The sequence below is a fragment of the Hyla sarda genome, chromosome 13 (genome assembly GCF_029499605.1).
Source record: "Hyla sarda isolate aHylSar1 chromosome 13, aHylSar1.hap1, whole genome shotgun sequence".
Classification (NCBI taxonomy): domain Eukaryota; kingdom Metazoa; phylum Chordata; class Amphibia; order Anura; family Hylidae; genus Hyla; species Hyla sarda.
This window is the reverse complement of record NC_079201.1, coordinates 27,074,978-27,100,651: the sequence shown is the minus strand read 5'-3', so window position 1 is coordinate 27,100,651 and position 25,674 is coordinate 27,074,978. Positions and strand designations below refer to the sequence as shown.

General features: G+C 45.4%; 1 protein-coding gene across 4 annotated transcripts in view; it reads right to left on the bottom strand.

Annotated features, from left to right (window-relative positions):
* The window catches only part of CSNK1D (casein kinase 1 delta), a 42,199-nt gene that overhangs the window by 10,403 nt on the left and 6,122 nt on the right, over positions 1 to 25,674 (bottom strand). For 2 of the 4 annotated variants that reach the window (XM_056550138.1, XM_056550137.1), the window contains exons 2-8: positions 21,562 to 21,672; positions 21,272 to 21,420; positions 11,320 to 11,548; positions 9,753 to 9,923; positions 8,767 to 8,915; positions 3,459 to 3,630; positions 1,780 to 1,826 (exon numbers count right to left, since the gene is read on the bottom strand). In XM_056550138.1, the coding sequence (XP_056406113.1) occupies positions 1,780 to 1,826; positions 3,459 to 3,630; positions 8,767 to 8,915; positions 9,753 to 9,923; positions 11,320 to 11,548; positions 21,272 to 21,420; positions 21,562 to 21,672 (1,028 nt within the window). Of the gene's footprint in view, positions 1 to 1,686; positions 1,827 to 3,458; positions 3,631 to 8,766; positions 8,916 to 9,752; positions 9,924 to 11,319; positions 11,549 to 21,271; positions 21,421 to 21,561; positions 21,673 to 25,674 lie in introns of all 4 variants that reach the window. The other 2 variants (XM_056550136.1, XM_056550135.1) reach the window with 1 other exon arrangement.

Below are 25,674 nucleotides of genomic sequence, written 5' to 3'. Positions count from 1 at the left end.
TGAAGGGTGGGATTACACGGTCAGGTGGGGTGTATTTGGCATACACGGCCCAGAATGAACATACATATCCCCCTGACTATATAATTCCACTCATCACATGATAGTCACTCCCATTATTAAAAGGTAAATCTGTCATCAACGTCACCTGCACCAACCTGCTAGTACAGAAAGGTAGTGCAGGCGACACTGATGACAACGATACTTACCTGGTCCCATTCGATGCTCTGGTTCTCCTTTAACCTTCCACCTTATCTTTCGTTCCAAGAAAGACTTTAAAGGAGTACTATGGTTTAAATATGCTTTAAAGGAGTACATTTAGCCCAAAATGTTTCCCGCGGCTGTACCTTTCTATCAATATCCTTCTTTCAGAAATCGGTCTGGCCGTTTTCTCGCTGCAGCGCAGCGAATTTCCCGGTTCTTCCGGGTTATGGTGGTGTGGAGGATGACGTAAAAATCGTCATCCCCCATGCTGCCTTGCTCCAGTTTCCAGTGCCTCCGTGTTTCAGTCCTTCTCACCCCCTCCTCTACCTCATCCTTTCCCCTCCCTAGTAATTATATTAAACCCGCCCCTTTGAAACGTTACACATTGAAATTATGTGTAACTTGTTTGAAGAATATCCCTGTTAGTTACGGCAGCATAACTAACCGGGATATCATTGGCTTGGAGTGGTCACATGTTCGGTCCCGGGGAAAGGCTGAGTGCGCCGGCGCGCTCAGCTTCATGTGATAGGCAGGAGGCACTCAGAGTCATTTGCGCAGTCCAGCCAATGACGGCTGCGCAAACGAGGAATATATGAATATGTAAAATATGGGAGCGGGGAGGATCTTTACAGTGATGACGTTTCGTTACGAAGATGGCCGCGGCAGGCGGAATACTGGGGGAACGAAATTAATAATTGTGAGATACTGGCTGCACTTTCGGTTTTCTGAAAAGTTGTATAAGCGTGCAGTTAGCGCAACGGAGGTAATTTAGGATATTCTATAACTTTGGACTAGCTTTACAATGTGCAATAAATATTTTGCTCCAGAGTACTCCTTTAAGCATGGGCAAAGCTTAGTGACAGTGAGGTCAACAAGCTCTGCCCATGCTCCAGATTGGCCTTGGAACGAAAGATAAAAGGCAGAAGATTGCAGGAGAAGCAGAGCATCGAACAGGACCAGGTAAGTATCATTGTTATCAGTGTCACAGTAAATGAAGAACATGAAGAATGTTTTTAAACACTCATAATTCGTTGGTATTACTACATTAGGCGTGTTCATTTTAGAGGCAATATTATATCAGATAAGATGATAGTTCACAACATGTAATGATTGGCAGTGGCCTAATGAGAAGAGGAGTCACCACAAATGTTAGCTAGTGAAAGAAGTTCTACAGAGATGCAACTGTGGTATAATGAGAACTTTATTCTGCTAGGAGTCTCAACTGAAATGATGATGGCAGCAGCTCTCAGGAACCCCACAGATCATCACCATAGTAATGGAAGCAAAATAAAACTAAAATGCAGGCATTGCACGATTAAAGGAGAACAATCCAAACTGGGTAGATCTCCCATAACCCTTAGCAATTTAGACAGACAGCATTGCTGAGATGAAGGTATGAATCACACTCTTTACAGCTAGCAAGCTCAGAAGCAAAAGCAATTTGTGTTCCTTTATACCCATGAGCCTTAGCAGTTTAACTCATACCTGTGAAGTTGACATGCGAGAGGTATCTTGTCGACCAGTTAGGTCAGATGAAGAGACATTAACAGGAGCACCACGATGCAGTCTCATACTCACTTTCCGTTCACGTTCCATACCGGACACAGGTCTGGGGGAGGTGTTGGCTGTTAAAATCAATTAGAAATATTAGGGCATTGATGAGGAGAAACAAAATGTGCGTCACCAAGTACTCCAGCTGCTCCGAGATATAATACATCCTGCAAAACTAAGCAACAATTACAACAGAAGCAGCCATGGTCGTTAACTGTACCATAGAGACAGGATACAAACAGAACAAGATGCTGGGTTTATATTAGGATTGCCGATTTATACGTGTAACCTAATGCACAAGCTGTTAAAATTGGATGCCAACGTACACATGCACCAATAGGCATGGGCTCTATTGACTTTATTTGCCAGAAGACTCCGATTCAGTCAGTGATTACATTCGGGTCATCCCTCAAAAGCAACCATGTATTTGGGATTAAAAGCCCAATTTAATACAGGTATACTTACCCCAACACTATCAGCCCTCATACAACTGGCCTGTTTACGAATATTACATGCAAATACTTGACGCGTTTCGAGGAGATCCTTCCTCAAGACCTTGATGACCTAATGAGTCATCCGTACCATTAAATATTTTATTCCTTTTATTTTACAATATTAACATTGTCTGCAGTTTTTTAATTACACCCTCACGGCCTGCGCCCATATAAACCCTCTTTTCCTCCCTCCGCTGGCCTGGAGCCATCACAACTATTTGCAAGCAGGAGCTCCTTGGGGTTCCAGTCAGGGTTGGGGGCAGCCACTGTGTTTCTTGAATATGCACTAATAAGTGTGGAGCTCTGAGCTCAACAGCCCCAGGTAAGCAGAACCCTATTAATCTGCATCTTAATGTGTTACTCCGGGCAACTGCAACAGGCAGCGCCACTTCCTATGTTCCATCCTTACCTGACTGTTACAAGAGGACAGCCTAAAAAGCGGGAGAGTATAGCCAAGTGGAAGTAGTGAGACATCTAGTGGCCAAGACTGTATTCTTACCCCAAGAAAAAAAAAAAAAAAACTCTATTTTTGGCAATTGACGTGATTTACAAATATGTTACAGATCACATAGGCTATCAAATAGAGGAAAGCTGTTTAAACCACTTAAAGATGTGCCAGGATCCAGGTTAAAAATGGGTTATCCAGGAAAAAAAAAAGTTTTTTTTACATTTTTTATATCAACTGGCTCCAGAAAGTTAAACAGATTTGTAAATTACTTCTATTAAAAATTCTTAATCCTTCCAATAATTATCAGCTGCTGAAGTTGAGTTCTTTTTTGTCCAACAACAGTGCTCTCTGCTGACACCTCTGCTTGTCCCGGGAACTGCACAGAGTAGAAGAGGTTTGCTATTGGGATTTGCTTCTAAACTGGGCAATTCCCGAGAGACGTGTCATCAGAAAGCACTTAGAAAACAACAACTCAACTTCAGAAGCTCATAAGTACTGAAAGGCTTAAGATTTTTTAATAGAAGTAATTTACAAATTTGTTTAACTTTCTGGAGCCAGTTGATATATATAAAAGGTTTTTTTCCTGCATAACCCCTAGAAAGAGGCGGCTCTCCATCACTGGTCACCATGCTTGTTGCATGTCTTTTGAGGCATTTTTTAGGGGCCTTTCTGAAGCTTTTTTTGCCCATGTAAACATACCCTTAGGTTGTATGGTGAACTGTGCAAATTGCTATTCAGTGCCGAAACAAGTTATACTGTCATACCTGTGTGGGAGGTTGGTGTGAGTGGAGTGGGTGGCGTTACTTCTTGCGTCCCTCTTAGTCTCCCTGAAGCAGTAGAAGGCAAGCCCCGGGCAGCAGGATTTCTTGTGTGTCTTAGGCGCTCTTCACGCTCTCTTCTCTCACGCTCTGCATCTTCAGCAGCACGACTTGCACCCTATGAGGAAAGCAGTAGCTACAGTCAACTCTGCTATGTAACATACTAAATGAGAAATCAAGCAGTCTTATCACTTTTCTCAAGACTGGCAAAAAGAAAAGCTGAGGAGGAGCCCACAGTAGTCTTTTTCATTAAAGGGGTACTCCGCTCCTAGACATCCCCTATCCAAAGGATAGGGGATAAGATGTCAGATCGCCGCGGTCCCGCTGCTGGGGACCCCGGGGATCGCTGCTGCAGCACCCCACTATCATTACTGCGCAGAGCGAGATTGCTCTGCGCGTAATGACGGGCAATACAGGGGCCGGAGCATCGTTACGTCACGGCTCCGCCCCCCGTGACGTCACGGCCCGCCCCCGTCAATACAAGTCTATGGGAGAGAGCGTGGCGGTCGTCACGCCCCCTGCCATAGACTTGCATTAAGGGGACGGGCCGTGATGTCATGAGGGGCAGAGCCATGACGTCACACTGCTCCGGCCCCTGTATCGCCCGTCATTATGCACAGAGCGAGTTTGCTGTGTGCAGTAATGATTGTGGAGTGCCGCAGCTGAGATCCCAGGGGTCCCCAGCAGCGGGACCGCGGCGATCTAACATCTTATCCCCTATCCTTTGGATAGTGGATAAGATGCCAGGGGCGGAGTACCCCTTTAACCCCTTAAGGACGCAGGACGTAAATGTATGTCCTGGTGCGGTGGTACTTAACGCACCAGGACGTACATTTACGTCCTGTGCATAACCGCGATCTCGCGGGCGTCCGCCATTAACCCCTCAGGTGCCGGGATCGATACAGATCCCGGCATCTGCGGCAGTGCGCGATTTAAATGAACGATCGCCCGCAGCGCTGCTGCGGGGATCCGATCATTCAGAACACCGCACGGAGGTCCCCTCTCCTTCCTGCTTCCGGCGTCTTCTGCTCTGGTCTGTGATCGAGCAGACCAGAGCAGAAGTTCGCCGATAACACTGATCTGTTCTATGTCCTATACATAGAACAGATCAGTATTAGCAATCATGGTATTGCTATGAAAAGTCCCCTATGGGGACTATTCAAGTGTAAAAAAAAAAAATTTAAAAAAATGTAAAAGTTAAAAAAAAAAAAAAAAAAAAAGTGAAAAATCCCCTCCCCCAATAAAAAAGTAAAACGTCCGTTTTTTCCTATTTTACCCCCAAAAAGCGTAAAAAATTAATTTTAGTCATATTTGGTATCGCCACGTGCGTAAATATCCGAACTATTAAAATAAAATGTTAATGATCCTGTACGGTGAATGGCGTGAACGTTAAAAAAAAAAAAAAAAAGCCCAAAATTGCTACTTTTTTAATACATTTTATTTAAAAAAATCAAAAATGTATTAAAAGTTTTTTATATGCAAATGTGGTATCAAAAAAAAGTACAGATCATGGCGCAAAAATGAGCCCTCACACCACCGCTTATAGGGGAAAAAAAAAGTTATAGGTCATCAAAATAAAGGGATTATAAACTTACTAATTTGGTTAAAAAGTTTGTGATTTTTTTTTAAGCACAACAATAATAGAAAAGTATATAATCATGGGTATCATTTTAATCATATTGACCCTCAGAATAAAGAACACACATCATTTTTACCGTAAATTGTACGGCGTGAAAACGAAACCTTCCAAAATTAGCAAAATTGCGTTTTTCTTTTTAATTTCCCCACAAAAATAGTGTTTTTTGGTTGCGCCATACATTTTATGATATAATGAGTGATGTCATTACAAAGGACAACTGGTGGCGCAAAAAACAAGCCCTCATACTAGTCTGTGGATGAAAATATAAAAGAGTTATGATTTTTAGAAGGCGAGGAGGAAAAAATGAAAACGTAAAAATTAAATTGTCTGAGTCCTTAAGGCCAAAATGGGCTGAGTCCTTAAGGGGTTAAATGGAGAAAATCAGAGCAACATTTAAGCTCCATGGCTGGAGAACTGCCCGGACATGCATTGAATGGCCACTTTGTGATAGACAACTGTCCTTTCACAATGAGAGTTTCCTTATATCAGACCTGTGACCCCGGAGAAAGCATAAAATGAAGTCATCAGTTTCATTCGGTATCCACATTAAGAGTTACATTACATATTATCTGAACAGATAAGGCTGTGTCATCAGTGCTGGACTAGCGCGGGGTCACAACGTCACAAATGGTCAACTTTCTGGGGTTCTCACGTAATGGGGTCTAGAGTATACCATAGTGTTTTTATGGAAAAACCATTCAGAAAAAGGGGATGCTGCTGACGAAAAAAAAAGAGTCAGATGATGATGTCAAAAATTGTTCTGAGCAAAAAGGTGATGCAGGGGATGCCATTCTGTACCGGCCAATATCCTAGCAGAAAGATCACCTCCTAGTGCAGTGTTTCCCAACCAGGGTGCCTCCAGATGTTGCAAAACTACAACTCCCAACATGCCTGGACAGCCTTTGGCTGTCCAGGCATGCTGGGAGTTGTAGTTTTGCAACAGCTGGAGGCACCCTGGTTGGGAAACACTGCACTAGTGGATCTATGCCACAACAAAGCGCTGTGGTTCTGAAAGCAAAAAGACAAGGTTCTACTAGATTGAAGTCTCCAATAAAGTAGCCATTCAGCGTACACAGATATGTAAGTGTATTAACAAGTGCACAAGTAACAGGGATAATACGGTTATTGTTTTGTCTATGCTTCCAGTCAATGCAAAAAGTTTCTATTTAAAATAAATTGTCCCCAGGACAAATTACATAAGAGCATCTAACGGGTGCTCTAGAACCGCTCATGCTCATGTGCACTTTATACAGATTAACCCCTTAAGGACGCAGCCCATTTGGGCCTTAAAGGAGTACTCTGGTGCAGAGTATTCCTGCTCCATCCTGCGCGGGCTGCAAAAAAAAAAAAAAAAAAAAAAAAAAAAAAAAAAAAAAAAAAAAATGAAAATAATCTCTCACCTTCCTGGGTTCCAGCAGAGCGTCACTACAGCTGATCGGTCCTCCGGTCCATCTTCTTCATACTTCCGGGTGTAAGGAAGCATCGCATGGCGCTAAGCCTATTATGGGCAGAGGCAGAATATCGCGGCGGCCGGCAACAGGCTGAGCGCCAAGTGACACTTCGCTACACACGGAAGTATGAAGAAGATTGACCGGAGGACCGATCAGCTGTAGTGGCGCTCCGCAGGAACCCAGGAAGGTGAGAGATGGTTTATTTAAATTTTTTTTGCAGCCCGGGCAGGACGGAGCAGGAATACTCTGCACCAGAATACTTCTTTAAGGACGCAGACAATTACATTTTTAAGTTTTCATTTTATCCTCCTCGCCTTCAAAAAATCATAACTCTTATATTTTCATCCACAGTTGTCCGACCAGTTGTCCGTTGTAATGCCGTCACTCACTTTACCATAAAATGTATGGCGCAACAAAAAAAATAATATTTGTGTGGTGAAATAAAAAACTAAATTTTGCTAATTTTGGAAGGTTTTGTTTTCACGCCATACAATTTACGGTAAATGACATGTGTTCTTTATTCTTTGGGTCAATACGATTCAAAGGATATCCATGATAACATACTTTTCTATTACTGTTGCGCTTAAAAAAAAAATTTTAAAAAAAAAATCGCAGACTTTTTAACCAAATTAGTATGTTTAAAATCCCCCTATTTTGAAGACCTATAACTTTTTCATTTTTACGTATAAGCGGCGGTATGAGGGCTCATTTTTTGCGCTGTGATCTGGACTTTTTTTTTTATACCATATTTGCTTATATAGATCTTTTAATCCATTTTTTATAAAAAAAAATTTGGAATAAAATGTATTAAAAAAAGCATCTATTTTGGAAAATGGGACAATTTACGTTTTTATTGGGGGAGGGTGGGTTCACATTTTTTTTAACTACATTTTTTTACTTTTTTACACTTTAATAGTCCCCATAGGGGACTATTTATAGCAATCCTTCTATTGCTATTCCTGTTCAGTGCTATGTATAGGACACAGCGCTGATCAGCATTATCGGTCATCTTCTGCTCTGGTCTGCGGGAAGGCAGTTCAGAGCAGAAGACTCCCGGAAGACAGCGGAGGCAGGTGAGGGGCCCTCCGGCTGCCGTGCTGAATGATCGGATCGCCGCGGAAGCACTGTGGGCGATCCGATCATCCATTTTAATGACCGCGATGCTGCAGATGCCGTGATTTGTATTGATCACGGCATCTGAGGGGTTAATGGCGGACATCCACGGGATCGCGGATGTCCGCCATTACGGGCGGGTTCCTGGCTGCGATCAGCAGCCGGGACCTGCCGCGCATGATCCGGGCATCGCTCCGATGCTGGTGGTTATGTTTAGGACGTAAATGTACGTCCTGGTGCGTTAAGTACCACCTCACCAGGACGTACATTTACGTCCTGCGTCGTTAAAGGGATACTCCGGTGGAAATTTTTTATTTTTTTTTTAAATCTACAGGTGCCAGAAAGTTTAACAGATTTGTAAATTACATCTATAAAAAAAAAAATCTTAACCCTTCCAGTACTTTTTAGCAGTTGTATGCTACAGAGGAAATTCTTTACTTACTTTTTGAATTTCTTTTATGTCTTGACCACAATGCTCTCTGCTGACACCTCTGTCCGTGTCAGGAACTGTCCAGACCAGCATAGGTTTGATATGGGGATTTTCTCCTGCTCTGGACAGTTCCCGATATGGGCATCAGGTGTCAGAGAGCACTGTGGACAAGACAAAAAAGAAATTCAAAAAGAAAAGAATTTCCTCTGTAGCATACAGCTGCTAAAGAGTACTGGAAGGGTAAAGATTTTTTAATAGAAGTCTTTTAGAAATCTGTTTAACTTTCTGGCACCAGTTGATTTAAAAAAAAAATAAAAAATAAAATATATATACTTATTTTATATATATATTTTCCACCGGAGTACCCATTAAAGATGTCTCTCCACAGCACATAAGTATATGGTCATGTGGTGCCCCCAAATAGCTGAATCTCCTGAATGACAAAAGGACAGCACTCTCCGTATATGCAGTCGCTGGCGTAAACGTGAAGAGATACCGTTCTCCGACGGGTGGGGCCTCATTCTATCAGACATTTATGGCATATCCAGAGAATATCCCATGAACGTGTATAGTCAGAGTATCCATTTAAGTTATGTAGTTATAGTTCTGCATTATACTCACAAACTTTAGCATGTTCCAATCAAACACGTAGTCATAGGAGAAACCTTGACGATGGAAGAGATTCCTGAATAGCTGCCTTAAGAAAGAGTAATCTGGCTTGTCATCAAAACGTAGGGACCGACAGAAGTTCAGGTAGGTAGCAAACTCGGCTAAAAAATAAATAAATACATTTTTCAGCTTATTGTCAATATTCTCATGTCCTGACTTTACTATTATGACTACATGCCTAATATTGTGTTATCCTTCCTTGTAGCACTTCTGGTGGGTACTATCTACTACAGTGCTTTCCAACCAGGGAGCCTCCAGCTGTTGCAAAACTACAACTCCCAGCATGCCCGGACAGCCTTCGGCTGTCCGGGCATGCTGGGAGTTGTAGTTTTCCAACAGCTGAAGGCACCCTGATTGGGAAACACTGATCTACTACATAACCAGAACACTCCAAAAGACATGCCACTTCACAGATTCTCTGACCAGATGTCTCGCCATCACATTCGGGTCACTGTCAAAGTCGTATATTACCTTTTTACAATATCAACTCCAAGAAGGGGCTGTTCACTTGCTGCTATGTACTTTTGACAGGCACTACTGTCATTGTTATGCACTTCATTTGTCAGTGGTTTTTAGGCCATAGCTGAACAGTGTATAGTAAAAAAGGAAACCTATGAACATTTTACAGATAACTGTTTAGCTAGAATTCAAGTATTAAAAAATAAAATCAAGGTTCCTTGTGTATGACTGTTAAATTATAAAACTTGCTAAATAAAGTTTTGGAAAAAAAAAAAAAAATCAAGGTTACACCGAGTGAACATCTGCCTATGGAGGTAGTGTCAGGAAAAGGATTCTAAACTAGCTTTCTAATATTTGCTACATTGTAAAACACATAAGTTGAACTCTGGCGATATACCGCAATCCCAAAAGCAAGCTACATTTATCCACATCATGGTATACGCAAGTATCGTGTAGTGTATTAAAGCCTGGAAACTTACAAGGATAACTTTTACACAAGACCTCAATGGGTGTAGACATCTTTTTCTCACTTATGCGCTCGTATTTTTGTCGTTTGGTGGCTGCTTTTAGTCCCTGCCATGGTAGTGAGCCAAGGTTGAAATACATCAACACATAACCCAATGACTCGAGATCATCCCTGCGAGATTGTTCTGCAAGAGAAACAACATCATTGCACAAAACTAAAGAATTTCAATTTGTGACTGTAGGGCATTGCATTTAGTAACAGGAAAAGGGGTTATCCTAAGATTAAAAAAGGATTCTCTATCCACAGGATGGGACACAAGTATCTTGTTGGTGGTGTCTGACCACTGTGAACCTGACGGCAAAAAAAAGAAAAGAAAAAAAAAAAGAAAAAAAATGTCCTTTGTCCCAAGTAAATTGAGGTGGTGTGCACACAAGCAGCCGCCGATTTCTTAGATTTCTAAAGTTAGCCAAATGCTGTACTCCGCTATGATCATCATCAATAGACCTTCAGGGCCAAGTAGTCAAGTGGGAGATCCTACTCATAACAGTTACATTCGTATACGTGTGCATAGAGAGCTGTTATTTGCCGAGTAGGACCACCAACTTGACTACTGACCTGCACCACTTGTATCAGAGAGAAAGAAGGAATCAGGGTGAAAGACAACCCATACATGGCACAGTAAGTATGAATTTAGAGCCTTTATTCTCCAATATAGGACTATTACTTCTATGAAGGAGAACTCCAGCCAAAACTAACTTATCCCCTATCCACAAGATAGGGTCAGACTGCTGGGACCCCCCAGCGATCTCTGAAATGGGACCTGGCTACCAGAGCATCAAAAAGCCCCCACTGCGGTTAGCTACTTATCGCCTATAGGGGATAAATTCGTTTTGGCTTGAGTTCTCCTTGAAGGGTAGTCATTTTAGAACTAAAAGGAAAATAAGGTCAAATAAAAAAATATATATATATATATTTAAAAAAATTATAAACATAAATGATACATTAAATGGGCACTGTCATTAAAAATCAACTGATTATATTTTCCTTTATTGAAAATAAAAATATTTCTGATATAAAGTTTAAGGACTTGAAAAATATGGCCACTAGGGGTTTCCCTTTCTCTGTCTGTGCACTAAGTTTGGACTCATAAGTCCAAACTCATGAAGTGCAGGTGGGACATCAGCTATAAACTGCATTCTCTCTCTGCCCTGTCAATCATTGAGGGAAGAGCAAATGCTTTGTGTAGCTAGTCACTGCAGGTCTGCTCCGATCCCCCCCTCCTCTCATAGGCAGAGAGAACGGGAAGGAGGACATCCTGCAGTGATTGGCTGCCTCTTGGCTGCGCAGGAAGACAGGGGGCGGAAGTTAACCTGGCAGGGCTTCAGATGATGCTGCGCCTGCCGGGGAACGCCCCCTTCCCACTATGTGTAAGCTAAAGACAGGAGGGAAGAAAAGGTTTTAAAAAAAAAAAAGAAAAAAAGTGAAAAGAATTAAGGCAGGAGGGGGCAGGGAAGTAGAAATGTGGTTTATGACCGTTACTCTTTAAGACTAGCTACACTGCACCTTCTGCTAAGCCATACCTATTCCAAGGTGAGTGTTTATGGACGCATATCGGGCAGTCCCAGTCAGGTTCTTGTTTTCACGGTAGGGAATATGCTGGTGTGTTCTGGCATCTCGATACTTCTTTGCAAGTCCAAAATCAATTATGTAGACCAGGTTTCCTTTTTTACCAAGGCCCATGAGGAAATTATCAGGCTTAACATCGCGGTGGATGAAGTTTTTGGAATGAATGTATTCGATGCGACTGATCTGTATATAAAAAAAAAAAAAAAAAAAAAAAAAATTATTATTTATTAAAAAAAAAATCAGTTTCACATATAAAAGACAATGAATGGCAAGACTACAGAAGGTTCATGTACTGCACAGATGTCTCTGCAGGGTATTTGGTTTGTTGCAGCCCAGCACCTTCTATTCCTTGATCCTTATGTCAAGGTTTGTCAACAAGTGCCTCCAGGTGTTGCAAAACCACAACTCCCAACACGCCCGGACAGCCTTTGGGAGTAGTAGTTATGCAACACGTGGAGGCACCGTTTAATCTCTCTCGGAGGATCCATTGGGGGACACAGACCGTGGGTGTATACGTGTGACACTATGGTAATAAAAAAAGGTCTGTTCCTCCCCGCAGGATATATCCGCCTTCAGGTCCTGAGCTAATCAGTTTAAGTTCCAGAGCAATGGGAGGAGACCAACAGGTCTAAGAAAAACACCAAACTGTCCGAGAACCAGAAGAAAAAACAAACTGAACACACCCTCGGACAAAGAACCAAAGGAAACCCCAAAAAGGGCGGGAGCTGTGTCCCCCAATGGATCCTCCGAGAAAGAGATTTTACGGTAAGTAAACAAAAATCTCCTTTTCTCTATAGGCTCCACAGACCGTAGGACGTACCAAAGCCGTCCCTTGGGTGGGCAGATAACCAGTCAGGCAGACAACACTTTACGACCCAGACTAGCATCAGCCGATGCGAAAGTATGAACTCGGTAGAACCTCGAGAAAGTGTGCAAAGACGACCAGGTAGCCGCCTTGCAAGTCTGCGGCTCTATTCTGGAGAGCCCAGGATGCCCCAACAGAACGGGTAGAATGAGCCACAACCCTGAAAGGAGGAATCTTCCCCTTACAGCGATAGGCTTCCGAAATGGCGGACCGAATCCACCGAGAAATGGTGGCCTTGGAAGCAGGGTGTCCCTTGCGACAACCTTCCTTAAGGACGAAAAAGGAATCACACTGACAAAACGAAGAAGTGATGGAGAGCTAAGACCAAAAAAGCCCGAACTACATCCATCTTGTGTAGTAAGAACTCCTTAGGATGAGAAGGAGCAGGACAAAAAGACGGGAGGACAATGTCCTCATTGAGATGAAAGGCAAAACCACCTTAGGCAAAAAGGAAGGATCTGGCCGGAAAACAACCTTGTCCTGGTGGATCACCAGAAACTGAGAACGGCAGGAGAGAGCTGCCAATTCAGACACCCTCCCGATGGAGGTGATAGCAACAAGAAACGCCACTTTCCAAGAAAGGAGGCGGAGAGACACCTCTCCAAGTGGCTCAAAGGGTGCACCGTGGAGGGCACTCAGAACAAAATTCAAGTCCCAGGGTGACCGATAAGGAACAGCATGCGCCACTCCTTGAAGGAAGGTCGGGACATGAGAATTAGAAGCCAAGGGCCGCTGGAAAAGAATAGCAAGGGCCGAAACCTGACCTTTAAGGGAACTGAGAGACAACCCCAGTTCCAAACCAGACTGCAAAAAGGAGAGAAGACGGGGAACCGAGAAGGTTACAGGGGATAAGTCCTGAGCTTCACACCAAGGAAAATAAGACCACCAAGTACGGTGGTAAATTCTTGCGGAGGAGGGCTTACGATCCCTGAGCATGGTGTGAATGACTTGGGAAGAGAACCCGCGGGCCCTCAAAAACACGGTCTCAACCGCCACGCCGTCAAATGCAGAGACTGTGAAGAGGACCCCGAGAGAGCAGGTGCGGACGGAGCGGAAGGCGTCGTCCAGGAGCCTGACTAAGTCGGCGTACCACGACCTTCGGGGCCAATCTGGAGCTACCAGAATGGCGGGGACGTCCTGTATTTTGAGCTTCCTCAGAACCCTGGGAAGGAGCGGAAGGGGAGGGAATAGATAGGGTAGGGCAAACCCCGCCCAAGGAATCACTAGGGCGTCCACGGCCAGAGCCTGAGGGTCCCGGGACTTGGACACAAAAGGAAGGATCTTCCTATTGTGTCGGGACGCGAAGAGGTCCACGTCCGGAATGTCCCAGAGGTCGCAGAGTTGCGCGAAGACCTCTGGATGTAGAGACCACTCGCCGGGTCGGGTGAGGACCGACTGAGGAAGTCCACTTCCCAGTTGAGCACTACCGTAATGTGAATCGCTGAAAATGGCCGGAACATTGCTTTCCGCCCAGATGAGAATCTTGGTCACCTCGGCCATGGCTGCCGAGCTGCGCGGTCCCGCCATGTCGATTTATGTACACCACGGCCATGGCGTTGTCCGAGTGGACGCGGACAGGACGGGACTGAAGCCGGGACTCCCAATGAAGAAGACAAAGAAGAATCGCCCGTAATTCCAATATGTTTATCGGAAGAAGGGCCGAGGAGACCAGAGTCCCTAAACCGTTCAATCCCTGAACACATCGCCCCAGCCCGACAGGCTGGCATCCGTTGTAACAACCTACCAGTGAAGGGGGAAGAAATGACCGCCCTTGGAGAAGGGGGGAGCGGAGCCACCAGAGCAGAGACTAATGGACCCTGAGAGGGAGAACAATCTGACGATCAAGGGACAGAGGAGACCTGTCCCATCGAGAGAGAATCGCCAGTTGAAGGGGGCGGTAATGAAATTGGGCAAAGGGTACGGTCTCCATAGTTGCCACCATCCGACCCAGGACTTCCATACAAGTGCGGATGGGGACTGAGACCTGGGTCCAAAGGGAGCGGACCCCCAACAGAAGCGCCAGACGTTTGTCCGGCGGGAGGCAAATTTGGGCATAGGCCGTCTCGAAGCGAAATCCCAAGAAGGTTAGAGACTGGGTAGGACAGAGGACTGACTTGTCCCGGTTGACCATCCACCCGAAGCGATCCAGAGTGTGGAGAGTGACGTCCACATTCTCCAGAGTCTGGGCTCGGGTTGGAGCCTTGATGAGAAGATCGTCCAGGTAGGGTATCACCGAGACTCCCCTCGACCGTAACAGGCCCATCACTGCGCAAGGATCTTGGTAAAGACCCGAGGAACCGTGGCCAGACCAAAGGGGAGGGCTACGAATTGAAAATGCCCCTCCGGAACCGCAAAGCGGAGGTACCGATAATGGCCTCGAAATATTGGCACATGGAGGTAGGCATCCTTGATGTCCACCGATCAAAGAAACTCCCCTTGTTCCAGGGACGCCACCACAGAACGGAGAGATTCTATTCGGAAGTGGCGGATAAGAAGATGACGGTTGAGACGCTTGAGGTCTAGGATTGGACGCACAGAACCGTCCTTCTTGGGAACCACAAAAAGATTTGAATAGAAACCCTGAAACCGTTCCCCTGGAGGAACGGGAACAATAACCCCCTGGAGAAGCAGAGACTGGCGAGCCTCTCGAAATTGCTTTGCCAGAGAAGGAGACCGGGATCGAAAAAAGTGATCCCTCGGAAGGGAGGCAAATTCGATTCGGTAAGTGTTGGACACCATGTCCCTGACCCAAGAGTCCTGAAATGTGTGAGGTCCAGATGTCTAGAAAAAGTAAGACGACCTCCCACCCAAGAAGAAACCGCGGGTGGGGGCCTCACTTCATGCAGAAGTGGGTTTGCGGTTGCCTGATTTGGGTGCAAAACCGCCAGACCGATTGGAGTCCGACTTACAAGACGGGCGCGCCCGGAACGAGGGAGCCTTTGTCCCGCGAAGGCACCTGCCCAGACCCTTTGCTGGGGCCAAAAGGTCCAAAAGGAAGAGGACTTCCTTTGGGAAGTAGGGCGAGCCTTATTTTGAGGCAACAAGGAACTCTTACCTCCCGTCGCCTCAGAGATAATCTCATCAAGGCGCTTGCCAAAAAGACGGCAACCCGTAAAAGCAAGCTCAGCGAGAGAGACCTTTTGGAAGCGGCATCCGCGTTCCAAGCTTTAAGCCACATAAAGCGGCGGAGAGCCGCTAAGTGACCCACAGCAAAGGCAGAACAACGGGCTGACTGCATGGAAGCTGCGCACAGGAAGTCCCCAGCTTTAGAGCATTGGAGAGCCAGAGCAGATAGATCCTCTAGGGGGGGGGGGGGGGATCCCGCTAAGATATCCTGATGGAGCTTTTGGCACCACTCCGACAGGGCATTGGACACCCATGTCAAGGCGAAGCTGGGAAGAAGAGAAGAGCCAGCTGCTTCAGAGGCAAACTTCGCTAAGGATTCTACCTTCTTGTCCGTGGAATCCTTGAAGCCAGTGGCAGCGTAGTCGCCTTAGAGATCCGGGAGATTGGTGGATCCACTGAGGGAGTGGAAACCCCCTTAGTGACAAAGTCCTAGTCAAATGGATAACGTTCTTGAATCGTCTTGATTCCCGGATCCTCTTGTCTGGATGTTTCCATGCAGATTCCAGAATGTCGTCAAAGTCAGCGCGAGAGCTGAACCTTTGAGGTGCTGGCTTAGCACGATGAAAGGATACTCCTGGAGTGACATCCGAAAATCCTGGGTCCTCTAAGTGAAAGGTGTCTCTTATGGCTGTCACCAATGACTTCACCGTTTCAACTGAATCCGAGCGGTCCTGAGTCAGATGCTGGCTCGGAAGCCTCGTCCGCCAGTTCACCAGGAGAATGTGAACGAGTAGAGGCAGTCTTGGAGGGGGCGATCCTGACCGGGTACACGGCTCTGGCGTGGCAGAGCGGCGACTCCGAGTACATCCTCTGGAGGAGAGACATTTGTGCCCAGATGACGGGGGGGGGGGGGGGTGGACCCACGAGGGGAATGCCCACGTCTATCTGAAGACTCAATGGAAGAGTCGGACGAGGCACCCCTAGTACGCTTGTGAGAGCGTGAAGTATGTGGAGACAAGGAGCGGGCCCTGTGCAAGGAAGACCCCTTCAAGGCGGACACCACTTCCCAGGAGGCCTCAGCCACCGAACGGGAGACTTGGGTCAAGTCAGCCATATACTGGGTCATGGAAGAAACCCAGGCTGGTGGAGCGGCTGAATCCACTGGAACCCGAAAGGGCATCAGGGGGTACCAGGGGGTCTGGGGAAGCAGTGGAGCAGGCAGGACAAGTGGGCTCAGTAGAGCCAGGCATCTTGGTATTGCAGTGCTTACAGACAAAGTAAGTCACTGACGAACCAGGTTTCTGTTTAGAGGGAGGAACAGCTCTGGGTATGGACATAATGAGAAAAGAGGAACTTTCTCACCCTAGTCTGTGTCCCCTGGCCGCTGCAGTGAGGAGAACTCGGCTCCGTGCAGCTAGAGTGTAAGAAACAGGCTAGCCAATAGAGAGAGAGGGGCGTGCCTGAAGCAGAGGCACTAACTAATTGGCCCCTTCTAACTGAAAATCACGCCCACGGCGGTGATTGAGGGCTACTTTGCGCCTCTGAAGAGCTCTGACAGCCCTGTGGGCGGAGCTATAGACTGGCCGAGAAAAAGCTGTAATGGCGCCCGCTCCTTGTCCCGAGCGCACACGTCAGCCACATATGCGCTCGGGGAAATAGAGCGGGTGGCCTATACGCCGGCAGAGTCTGCTGTAGAAGTGAAAGTAAGCCGGCGCTGAGAGCGCCCGGCCCGTACCAGCACCGCTGTTAGCCGCCTATAAGGCGCTGCAGACACAGCCGCAGGGAACCACACACACAGTGAAGTGCCCAATGTAAAACATAGATGACATGCCCTTTAAGGTGGGCCAAAAACAGAGGGTCTCCAGAGGTTGCAAGACCGTACCTAAGGAGAAAAGGGAGGAAAGTACTTACCTCAGCCAGAAGAACTTACCTAATGTTGTCTTCAGTGAAGTCTTCAGTCAGCTTTAATGACCTGCATCACACCTGGCTGCTATGCACGAGCGAGGCAAGCAGGGAAATAGGGGGACCCGGACCCATGTGGTACCAACCCAGGCGCTGACCGTTGGCGAGGGGGGGTGAACAGCGCATATACGCAATGTCTGTGCCCCCTTACTCGCAATGGGGAAACAGGGAACCGGAGTCCCTGAGTCCCCACCTGAAAACAGGAAAGAAAAAGGAATAAAAAACTAACACGTCCCTATACTAGGAAAACTAAAAATCAGAAGACCTGGTCCGGAGAATTCCAGACCATGTCCACCTCCTTCAGACACTAAGCTTAAACTGATTAGCTCAGGACTTTAAGGCGGGTATAGCCTGCTGGGAGGAGCAGACGTTTTTTATTACCATAGTGTGTCACCTCCTAGAGACAGCAGCATACACCCACTGTCTGTGTCCCCCAATGGAGCCGATAGAGAAAAAATAGATTTGATTTTGTCGTACTTCTGGAAAAAATCATAACTATATGCACGAAAATGTATATGTTTAAAAAGGTCATCTTCTGACCCCTATAACTTTTTTATTTTTCCACATACAGGGATATGTTAGGGCTCAAAATAGAAATAAATGGTCTGTTTGCCTCTTCAGTTAACTGTTTTGTTCTGCCATCTTACTGACCTCAGAGTATGCCCATGTCTGGCTGGGAGGCAGTTTGTTATAGCAGGCTTTAAAAGGGTTCTGCAGTAATAGAAAAAGAGAGACAATTTCTTGCCCAAACAGCACCACACCTGAGCCATGTCAGGAGTACGGAGCAAGACCTGAGGCCAATTGACAGTGGTGGTCATGTGACCTCCGCTCCTTAAGCTTGTCCAGAATGCCAGCCAGAGGCAGAGAGCGGATCAGAGGTGAGTACCTGTTAGTTTGTTGTTTTATTACATTTTGGGGACTTTAAACAATCTTTATTTAAAACATGCATTACTATTTAAAAATTACTTCTGCTCTACCATATTAGCGCAAGTGACACATTTCCTTTAATGGCATCACTGATGTGGGTCACTCACTGAGTAAGAGCATGGACTGACTGTTTCATGGACTCCTGTAAAATGTGATGTACATGCATGTCACTGTGCACTAAGGAACAGGCAGAAATGACACATGTATGTTGCATGTCCTCTAGGGGTTACACAGGTGTGATAAATCTGCTTGATCTTGGGCTGACCCACAAAAGTATTTGATCAGTTGATCTCCTCCCCCCCCACATTGACCACAAAATGTTCGTACGATTCTCAACATGCGCAGCACATTTTAAAATGCAAAAAATTTCCACAGCCCGTGCGCAATGTTTTGTAAAATCTAATCCATTTGCCTTGGACTGAATTCCAATGCATCGTTAACCTGCTCTAACCTACAGGTAAAAATAGTCAGCACTTCTGTCCTATGTCCCCCACGTCTCCCCTTCATTGATTTGTGTTTGGATGTCTTTCATGACTAAACCATCAGAATCATGTTCAGACACAGCTGTCTCTAGACTTGGCAGACGTTCTCTCCTGCTGTTTGGGTGCAACATGCGGAAGGAATTCTATCCCTGCTACTAAGCAGTCCTGAGAATCTTTCTCCGGGAGATTCGTTTATTTTTTTCTGCTTAAATTCCTCTAAAGTGCAAATATAGTGTGTGTAACAATGCACAGTGCACTCTACAAGTAAAGAGGAACAGAACTAAGCATGCATGGTCTGTGGGAGTGACAGCCAGGCTGTGCGGGTGTGTGTGATCATATATACAGGCATCAGTAAGGACAAACCCGTGTGTGATAACATATAGTCATGGCTGTAAATGTCGGCACCCCTGAAATGTTTAGTATTTCTCTCAGAAAAGGATTGCAGTAACACATGTTTTGCTATACACATGTTTATTCTCTTTGTTTGTATTGGAACTAAACCAAAAAAGGAGGGGGAAAAAAGCAAGTTGGACATAATGTCACCAAACTCCAAAAATGGGCTGGACAAAATTATTGGCACCCTTAACTTTATATTTGGTGGTACACCCTTTGTAAACGATAACTGAAATCAGTCACTTCCTCTAATCATCAATAAGCTTCTTCCACCTCTCAGCCGGAATGTTGGACCACTCTCTTCCTTTGCAAACTGCTCCAGGTCTCTCTTTTCCCAGCAGCAATTTTAAGATCTCTCCACAGGTGTTCACTGAGATTTAGATTTGGACTCATTGCTGCCACTTCAGAACTCTCCAGCGCTTTGTTGCCATCCATTTCTGGGGGCTTTTTGACATAAGTTTTGGGTCATTGTCCTGCTGGAAGACCCAAGATCTCGGACGCAAACCCAGCTTTCTGACAATGGGCTGTATAGTGTGACCCAAAATCCATTGGTAATCCTCAGATTTCATGATGTCTTGTACATATTCAAGGCACCCAGTGCCAGAGGCAGCAAAACAACCCCAAAACATCATTGAACCTTCACCATATTTCCCTGTAGGTACTGTGTTCTTTTCTTTGTAGGCCTCATTCCATTTTTGGTAAACAGTAGAATGATGTGCTTTACCAAAAAGCTCTATCTTGGTCTCATCTGGCCACAAGACGTTTTCCCGGAAGGATTTTGGATTAGTCAAGTTCATTTTGGCAAAATGTAGTCTTGCTTTTTTTATGTCTCTGTTTCAGCAGTGGGGTACTCCTGGGTCTCCTGCCATAGTTTCATTTCATTTAAATGTTGATGGATAGTTCACGCTGACACTGATGCTCCCTGAGCCTGCAGGACAGCTTGAATATCTTTGGAACTTGTTTGGGGCTGCTTATCCACCATCCGGACAATACTGTGTTGAATTCTTCTCTTGCGTCCATGCCCAGGGAGATTAGCTACAGTGCCATGGGTTGCAAACTTCTTGATAATGTTGCGCACTGTGGACAAAGGCAAATGTAGATCTCTGGAGATGGACTTGTAACCTTGAGATTGTTGATATTTTCCCACAATTTTGGTTCTCAAGTCCTCAGACAGTTCTCTTCTCTTTCTGTTGTCTATGCTTCGTGTGGCACACACAGACACACAATGCAAATACTAAATGAACTTCTCTCCTTTTTATCTGCTTTCAGATGCAATTTTTATATTGCCCACACCTGTTACTTGCCCAAGGTGAGTTTAAAGGAGCATCACATGCTTGAAACAATCTTATTTATCCACAATATTGCAAGGGTGCCAATAATTTTGTCCAGACCATTTTTGGAGTTTGGTGTGACATTATGTCCAATTTGCCTTTTTTCCTCCCTTTTTGGTTTAGTTCCAATACATACAATGCGAATAAACATGTGTATAGCAAAACATGTGCTCGAACAGGAAGTACCAAAGGGCAATCCCATCTAAGGACCCAGCCTACTTATGTGGGATGAGTGGGCAAGTCTGAAGTGGGCTTGTTCTCACGATGGCGCAGAAAATCAGAGTATCGCTCAAGAGTAGGAGACAACCTCACAGCAAGTAGTGTCCTCCCTAAGGCTGCATTTAAATCACGTTTAGGGCATACGGATTTAGCAGAAGACCTTTGAACCCGACTGTTGCCTTATCACCACCAGACACTATTCATTTCACTGCACTGGTTCCTCATGTTGATCTGCTGGCCTCAGATAAGTGCCTTGGTTCCTTATCGTAAATATGCGTCAGTTGCTATAGGCGGGTGTTTCTCAACCAGGGTGCCTCCAGCTGTTGCAAAACTACAACTCCCAGCAAGCCCGGACAGCCTTTGGCTGTCCGGGCTTGCTGGGAGTTGTAGTTTTGCAACAGCTGGAGGCACCCTGGTTGGGAAACAGTGCTATAGGCAAATCCCTTTTTACGCATGTTCACATGGCTTATAACAGTGTTTTTTGGCTTGAAAATCATGCAAATTTCTGGCCTTACAACGGAAAACTCTGCTTTTATTGACTCCAACAGAAGAGGGAGAACCGTGCAGAACCTCCCAATCATTATGCCCATATAAACATACATTTGTGGTGGACCCCAGAGGAGAATCTGCAGGATATGGATAATACCGCAATGACTCTTACCATCTGGTCAGCAAGTAGCAGCACAGTCTTCAAGCTAAATTTCCTGGAGCAAAAGTTGAAAAGATCTTCAAGGCTTGGTCCCAACAACTCCATGACCATGACATTGTAGTCCCCTTCGGCCCCACACCACTTTATGGTTGGGATACCCACTGGAAAGCAAACAAGATGATCAACTCCTCCATATTTACGTCAAAGGACAACTGTTACCCCCAATATTTGTCCTGTGTCCACCCCATTCAGCACCCGTCTTTTTCCCACTACCATAGCTCACCATGATCACTTCCACTCACCTCCTCCTTGCATCATCTTATAGATCTTGCTCTCGATATGGAGCTGCGGGTGCTTTGTTTTCACACATTCCAATTTGATGGCAACTTCCTCAGCTGCTGCAATGTCAGTGCCTGGAACACAGAGGGCATTATGAGCCACACAGGATATGATGAGACAGCCACCAGGTTGTAATGGCACTCAATAAAGACAACAGTCCATTTAGTCATGTGTCATTGCTATGGCATACAACCCCCATCCTTACAGTCTATACAAACAAGGTCTTGTATCCCAATTGCAAATCATTACCACTTCACTTATATCAGGAGACCAATTTATATGAGAAAAAAAAAATGGTGTTATTATACAAGGAGTAAAGCTCCTCTAACCAACGCAAGACCTGGACTTACAGGGGGTTATTCAAGGATTTTTTTTTTTTTTTTTTGATTATGCTACAGGGGCTGTAAAGTTAGTGTAGTTCATAATATAGTGTCTGTACCTGTGTATGACTGTTTTTCTCACAATTCTTCTTTGATTTTCACTAGGGATCGACTGATTATGGGTTTGGCCAATATTATCGATTTTGGACTTTATCGGTATCGGCAATTACCTTGCCAATAATGCCCCGCACCTCCGCCCCGCCCAGAGACTGCCACTGCCCCATTGCCTCCCCAATCCCTGGTTTTATAATGACCTGTTCCCAGGGTCCGTGCTACTTCTGGTTCCTGCGGAGTCTTGCACCATTGCTGTGCAATGACGAGTGACATCCTCAAAGCGACATCACAGTGACAGCTTAGGACGCCGCCAAGCCAGAAGTAGCACGGACCCCGGGAACAGGTAATTCTAAAAACCGGGGATGGGGGAGGCAATGGGGCAGCGGCGGTGGTTGGACTCAGGACCGGCAGGGGGAGAGAAGAGGGCAGCAGCAGTGGTGGTGGTTGGATTCAGGAGGACCCCAGGAAAGGCAGGGGGAGAGAAGCGGGTGGCGGTCTCTGGCCCCGCAAAAGCCGCTGCAGTTCATCGATTTAAAGCGCCCGCCGATAACTTACACCGGAATATCGGTATAAAAGTTATCGGCTATCGGCCTGAAAGTTCACAGATTATCGGTATCGGCCCTAAAAAAAAAAATAAAAAAAAAAATAATAATAATCTATATCAGTCGATCCCTAATTTTCACCCAATATTTATTTTTAACAGTATACAAAATGACTGTTGTCTCAGATTTTTCCCAGGTTACAATGCGGCCGAGACCTGACTTCACTTGTCAGCTGATGACAGGGAACCTGTATGCTTCAATGGGTGGAGCGATCGCTTTGTGGGAGAGAGATCAATCTGCAACTAATGCAACAGCTGTAGACACCCTGATTGAAAACCACAGGTCTTTTGAATGGATGCAGCTCATATATGTTTCAATGGGTGGGGTAGCTGATGTGTGGGAGGGAGGAAAATGGAATTATGGGATTTGTAGAAAAAAAAAAAAGAAAATTCAAACAGGAAATACCAGTTCACAAAAAGCTAGCCACAGTATTATGGTAATCTCATGACATAGCCATATGGCCCCAAGACAAGCGTATATACTACCGAAGCATGTCCATTACGGTCTGGCAGGTACGTACTAAAATCACCTTATAGTGTATAACCCCTTTAAACCAGACCAATTCTAAACCTAAAAGGAGATATAAACCTTGTACTAAGCTAGAAGCAAACATCTAATGCTGCCTGTCCATGTCCAGTGTTGGGTTGGCAGGTAGAAGTCTATCAGTTAGCTGGCGATAGGCCTCACCTACACCCACATCTGACTAGACCAGTTGTTATCTATATCCAACCCCTCCCTTGCATGGGACTGGGTCATCACAAGGAGGTTTCTCCAACATATTGTGACACTTCAAGCTTTTGCCTACAGGACGTTCTTGTGATCTTTCTTTACGGTGCCTGACTTGTGCACAAACCCAATTATTTCTGCAACTTCCTGGAAAGTGACAGCCCCTTTCGTAATCCATCAAAACACTTCAGTAGAAAACTCCAAACACGATACACAAAAAGGAAATTGGGCAGGGTTCACACCAGCACACCTTATTCCAACGTCTGGCTCAGTCATAGGGAGACCCAATTTCTTAGGCTGCATTCACATCACGATTTCTCCAATTTCTCCATCAGACATGAGTACACGATTTTTATAACTTAAAATCGTATGAAATCGTATATAAAGTCGGATCCATTGACCTCCATTAAAAAATCGGATCCATTACACACATCCAATTTGATCCGCATCCGATTTCACACGATTTTTGTTCAGGTCTGAAATCGTGGTCAACCCCGATTTCAGACCCGAACAAAAATCGTGTGAAATCGGATGCAGATCAAATCGGATGTGTGTAATGGATCCGATTTTTTAATGGAGGTCAATGGATCCGATTTTATATACGATTTCATCCGATTTTAAAGTTATAAAAATCATGTACTCATGTCGGATGGAGAAATCGTGATGTGAATGCAGCCTTACAAGCTGTGGACCTCCAGGTGTTGCAAAATACAACTCGCAGGATGCCCGGACAGCCAACGGCTGTCCGGGCATCCTGCGAGTTGTATTTTGCAACATCACAATTTGGAGACTAATACCTTTAATGCTGGACACCAATGGTATCCATTAAACCTCACTGACTTAACTGAGTCCAATATTTCCCAGTATGCTATGTTGACTATGGCAATGGATCTTACACTGGAGACTGGTACTATGGAGTTGGAGCGGGAAGCTTTGCCTCCTATCACATATTTCTGAACGTCAGGGAACAGGAAGAACGGCGTCTGTTTAGGTATTAAGCGCCGACTGATATGAAGGTTATCTTAAAAGATGACCATCATGAAAAGTGCTGCACAAAATCACTTTGAAAAAGGAATTCTGGTAGTAAGTTAACCCCTATATACTAGACAGCTAGATTATTGGGTGTGCAGGGACCCCCCAATGATAGCTAGTGCCAGGGTCTTATGTCTCCTGTTAGAATGGAGTGGCGGTCATGCATACAAGCTGCACCTCCACCAAAGAGAACCAAGTACAGGGCTTGTCTATGTGACGTGTTGTCTGCAACACCAGGGGGGTTCACTGGAGATGGGGGTTAGCATGGCACATTGCCGCCCAGCCAATCTTGGCCACAGCGGTGTCCGGCCTCATCCATTGATTGGCTGAGAAGCACTCTGAAATCCCAAGCCACAGGCCCAGGAAGTGGAAGATGGAGAGACTGAGCAGCAATGGCAGAAGCTATTGGGACCAAGAGAAAAAGTATTTTTTTTTTTTTTTTTTTTTTTTATATAGGAGGCAGCCTGGCGATATTTTTTAGATAATTTTCACCAGACAACCGCTTTAAATAAATAAATAAACCACACACAATACTCCAGGTAAAGCATGGTCAGGGTAAACAGCCGCCCTCATTTCCCTGACATGACACGGGTTCTGTTCCTCTCCCACAGTTCACACAGTGTGGACCAGAAGTCACTTTCTCTAAGTGAAGGGTCTTGTACATCAGCAGATTATTGGCCAAACATTTACAGCTGTTTTTCCCTTATACCCGACCTGTGTGAAAGGGCCAGCGATCAGCCTAGGAAAGAGAAGACATTTATTGGCTGATCATTTCTGCAGACCTAAAATCATTGTTGGTCGGCCGCACTCTGCTCCATGTACACGGGGGATGTGTGGCCAACCATGATGAATGTTAAGGGCATGAGCAATCCAGAGACTGGCTGTGTGACTTCTACTCGATGGCCGGCCTGTTTACAAGGACCATAATCCTATATGACTCACAATGAGCATCTTCCAGTTATTTATAGTAAGTATGAAGACAATCTGGAGAGCAGCCGGACCGGAACCAATGTAACAGGGACACGAAAGACACCAGTAAGGACCCCCTCCTGGGGGGCTGTTTACCTTCATCATGCTAGAAAAAAAAAAAAAAACTGGAGAAAAATCTGGTCAACTTTTGGAGCCAGTCACTTCTCCTGAAGCCAAAATGGCTTCATGCTGAGCAATAGGCATAAGGCTATCTCTGCTAAGGCCAGTGACTACTGACAGTATTCAGAATATTGGCCAGACTCCTGCCATGACCCCACCAATGAAGGTCTAGAGAAGATCCTATATACAGTAC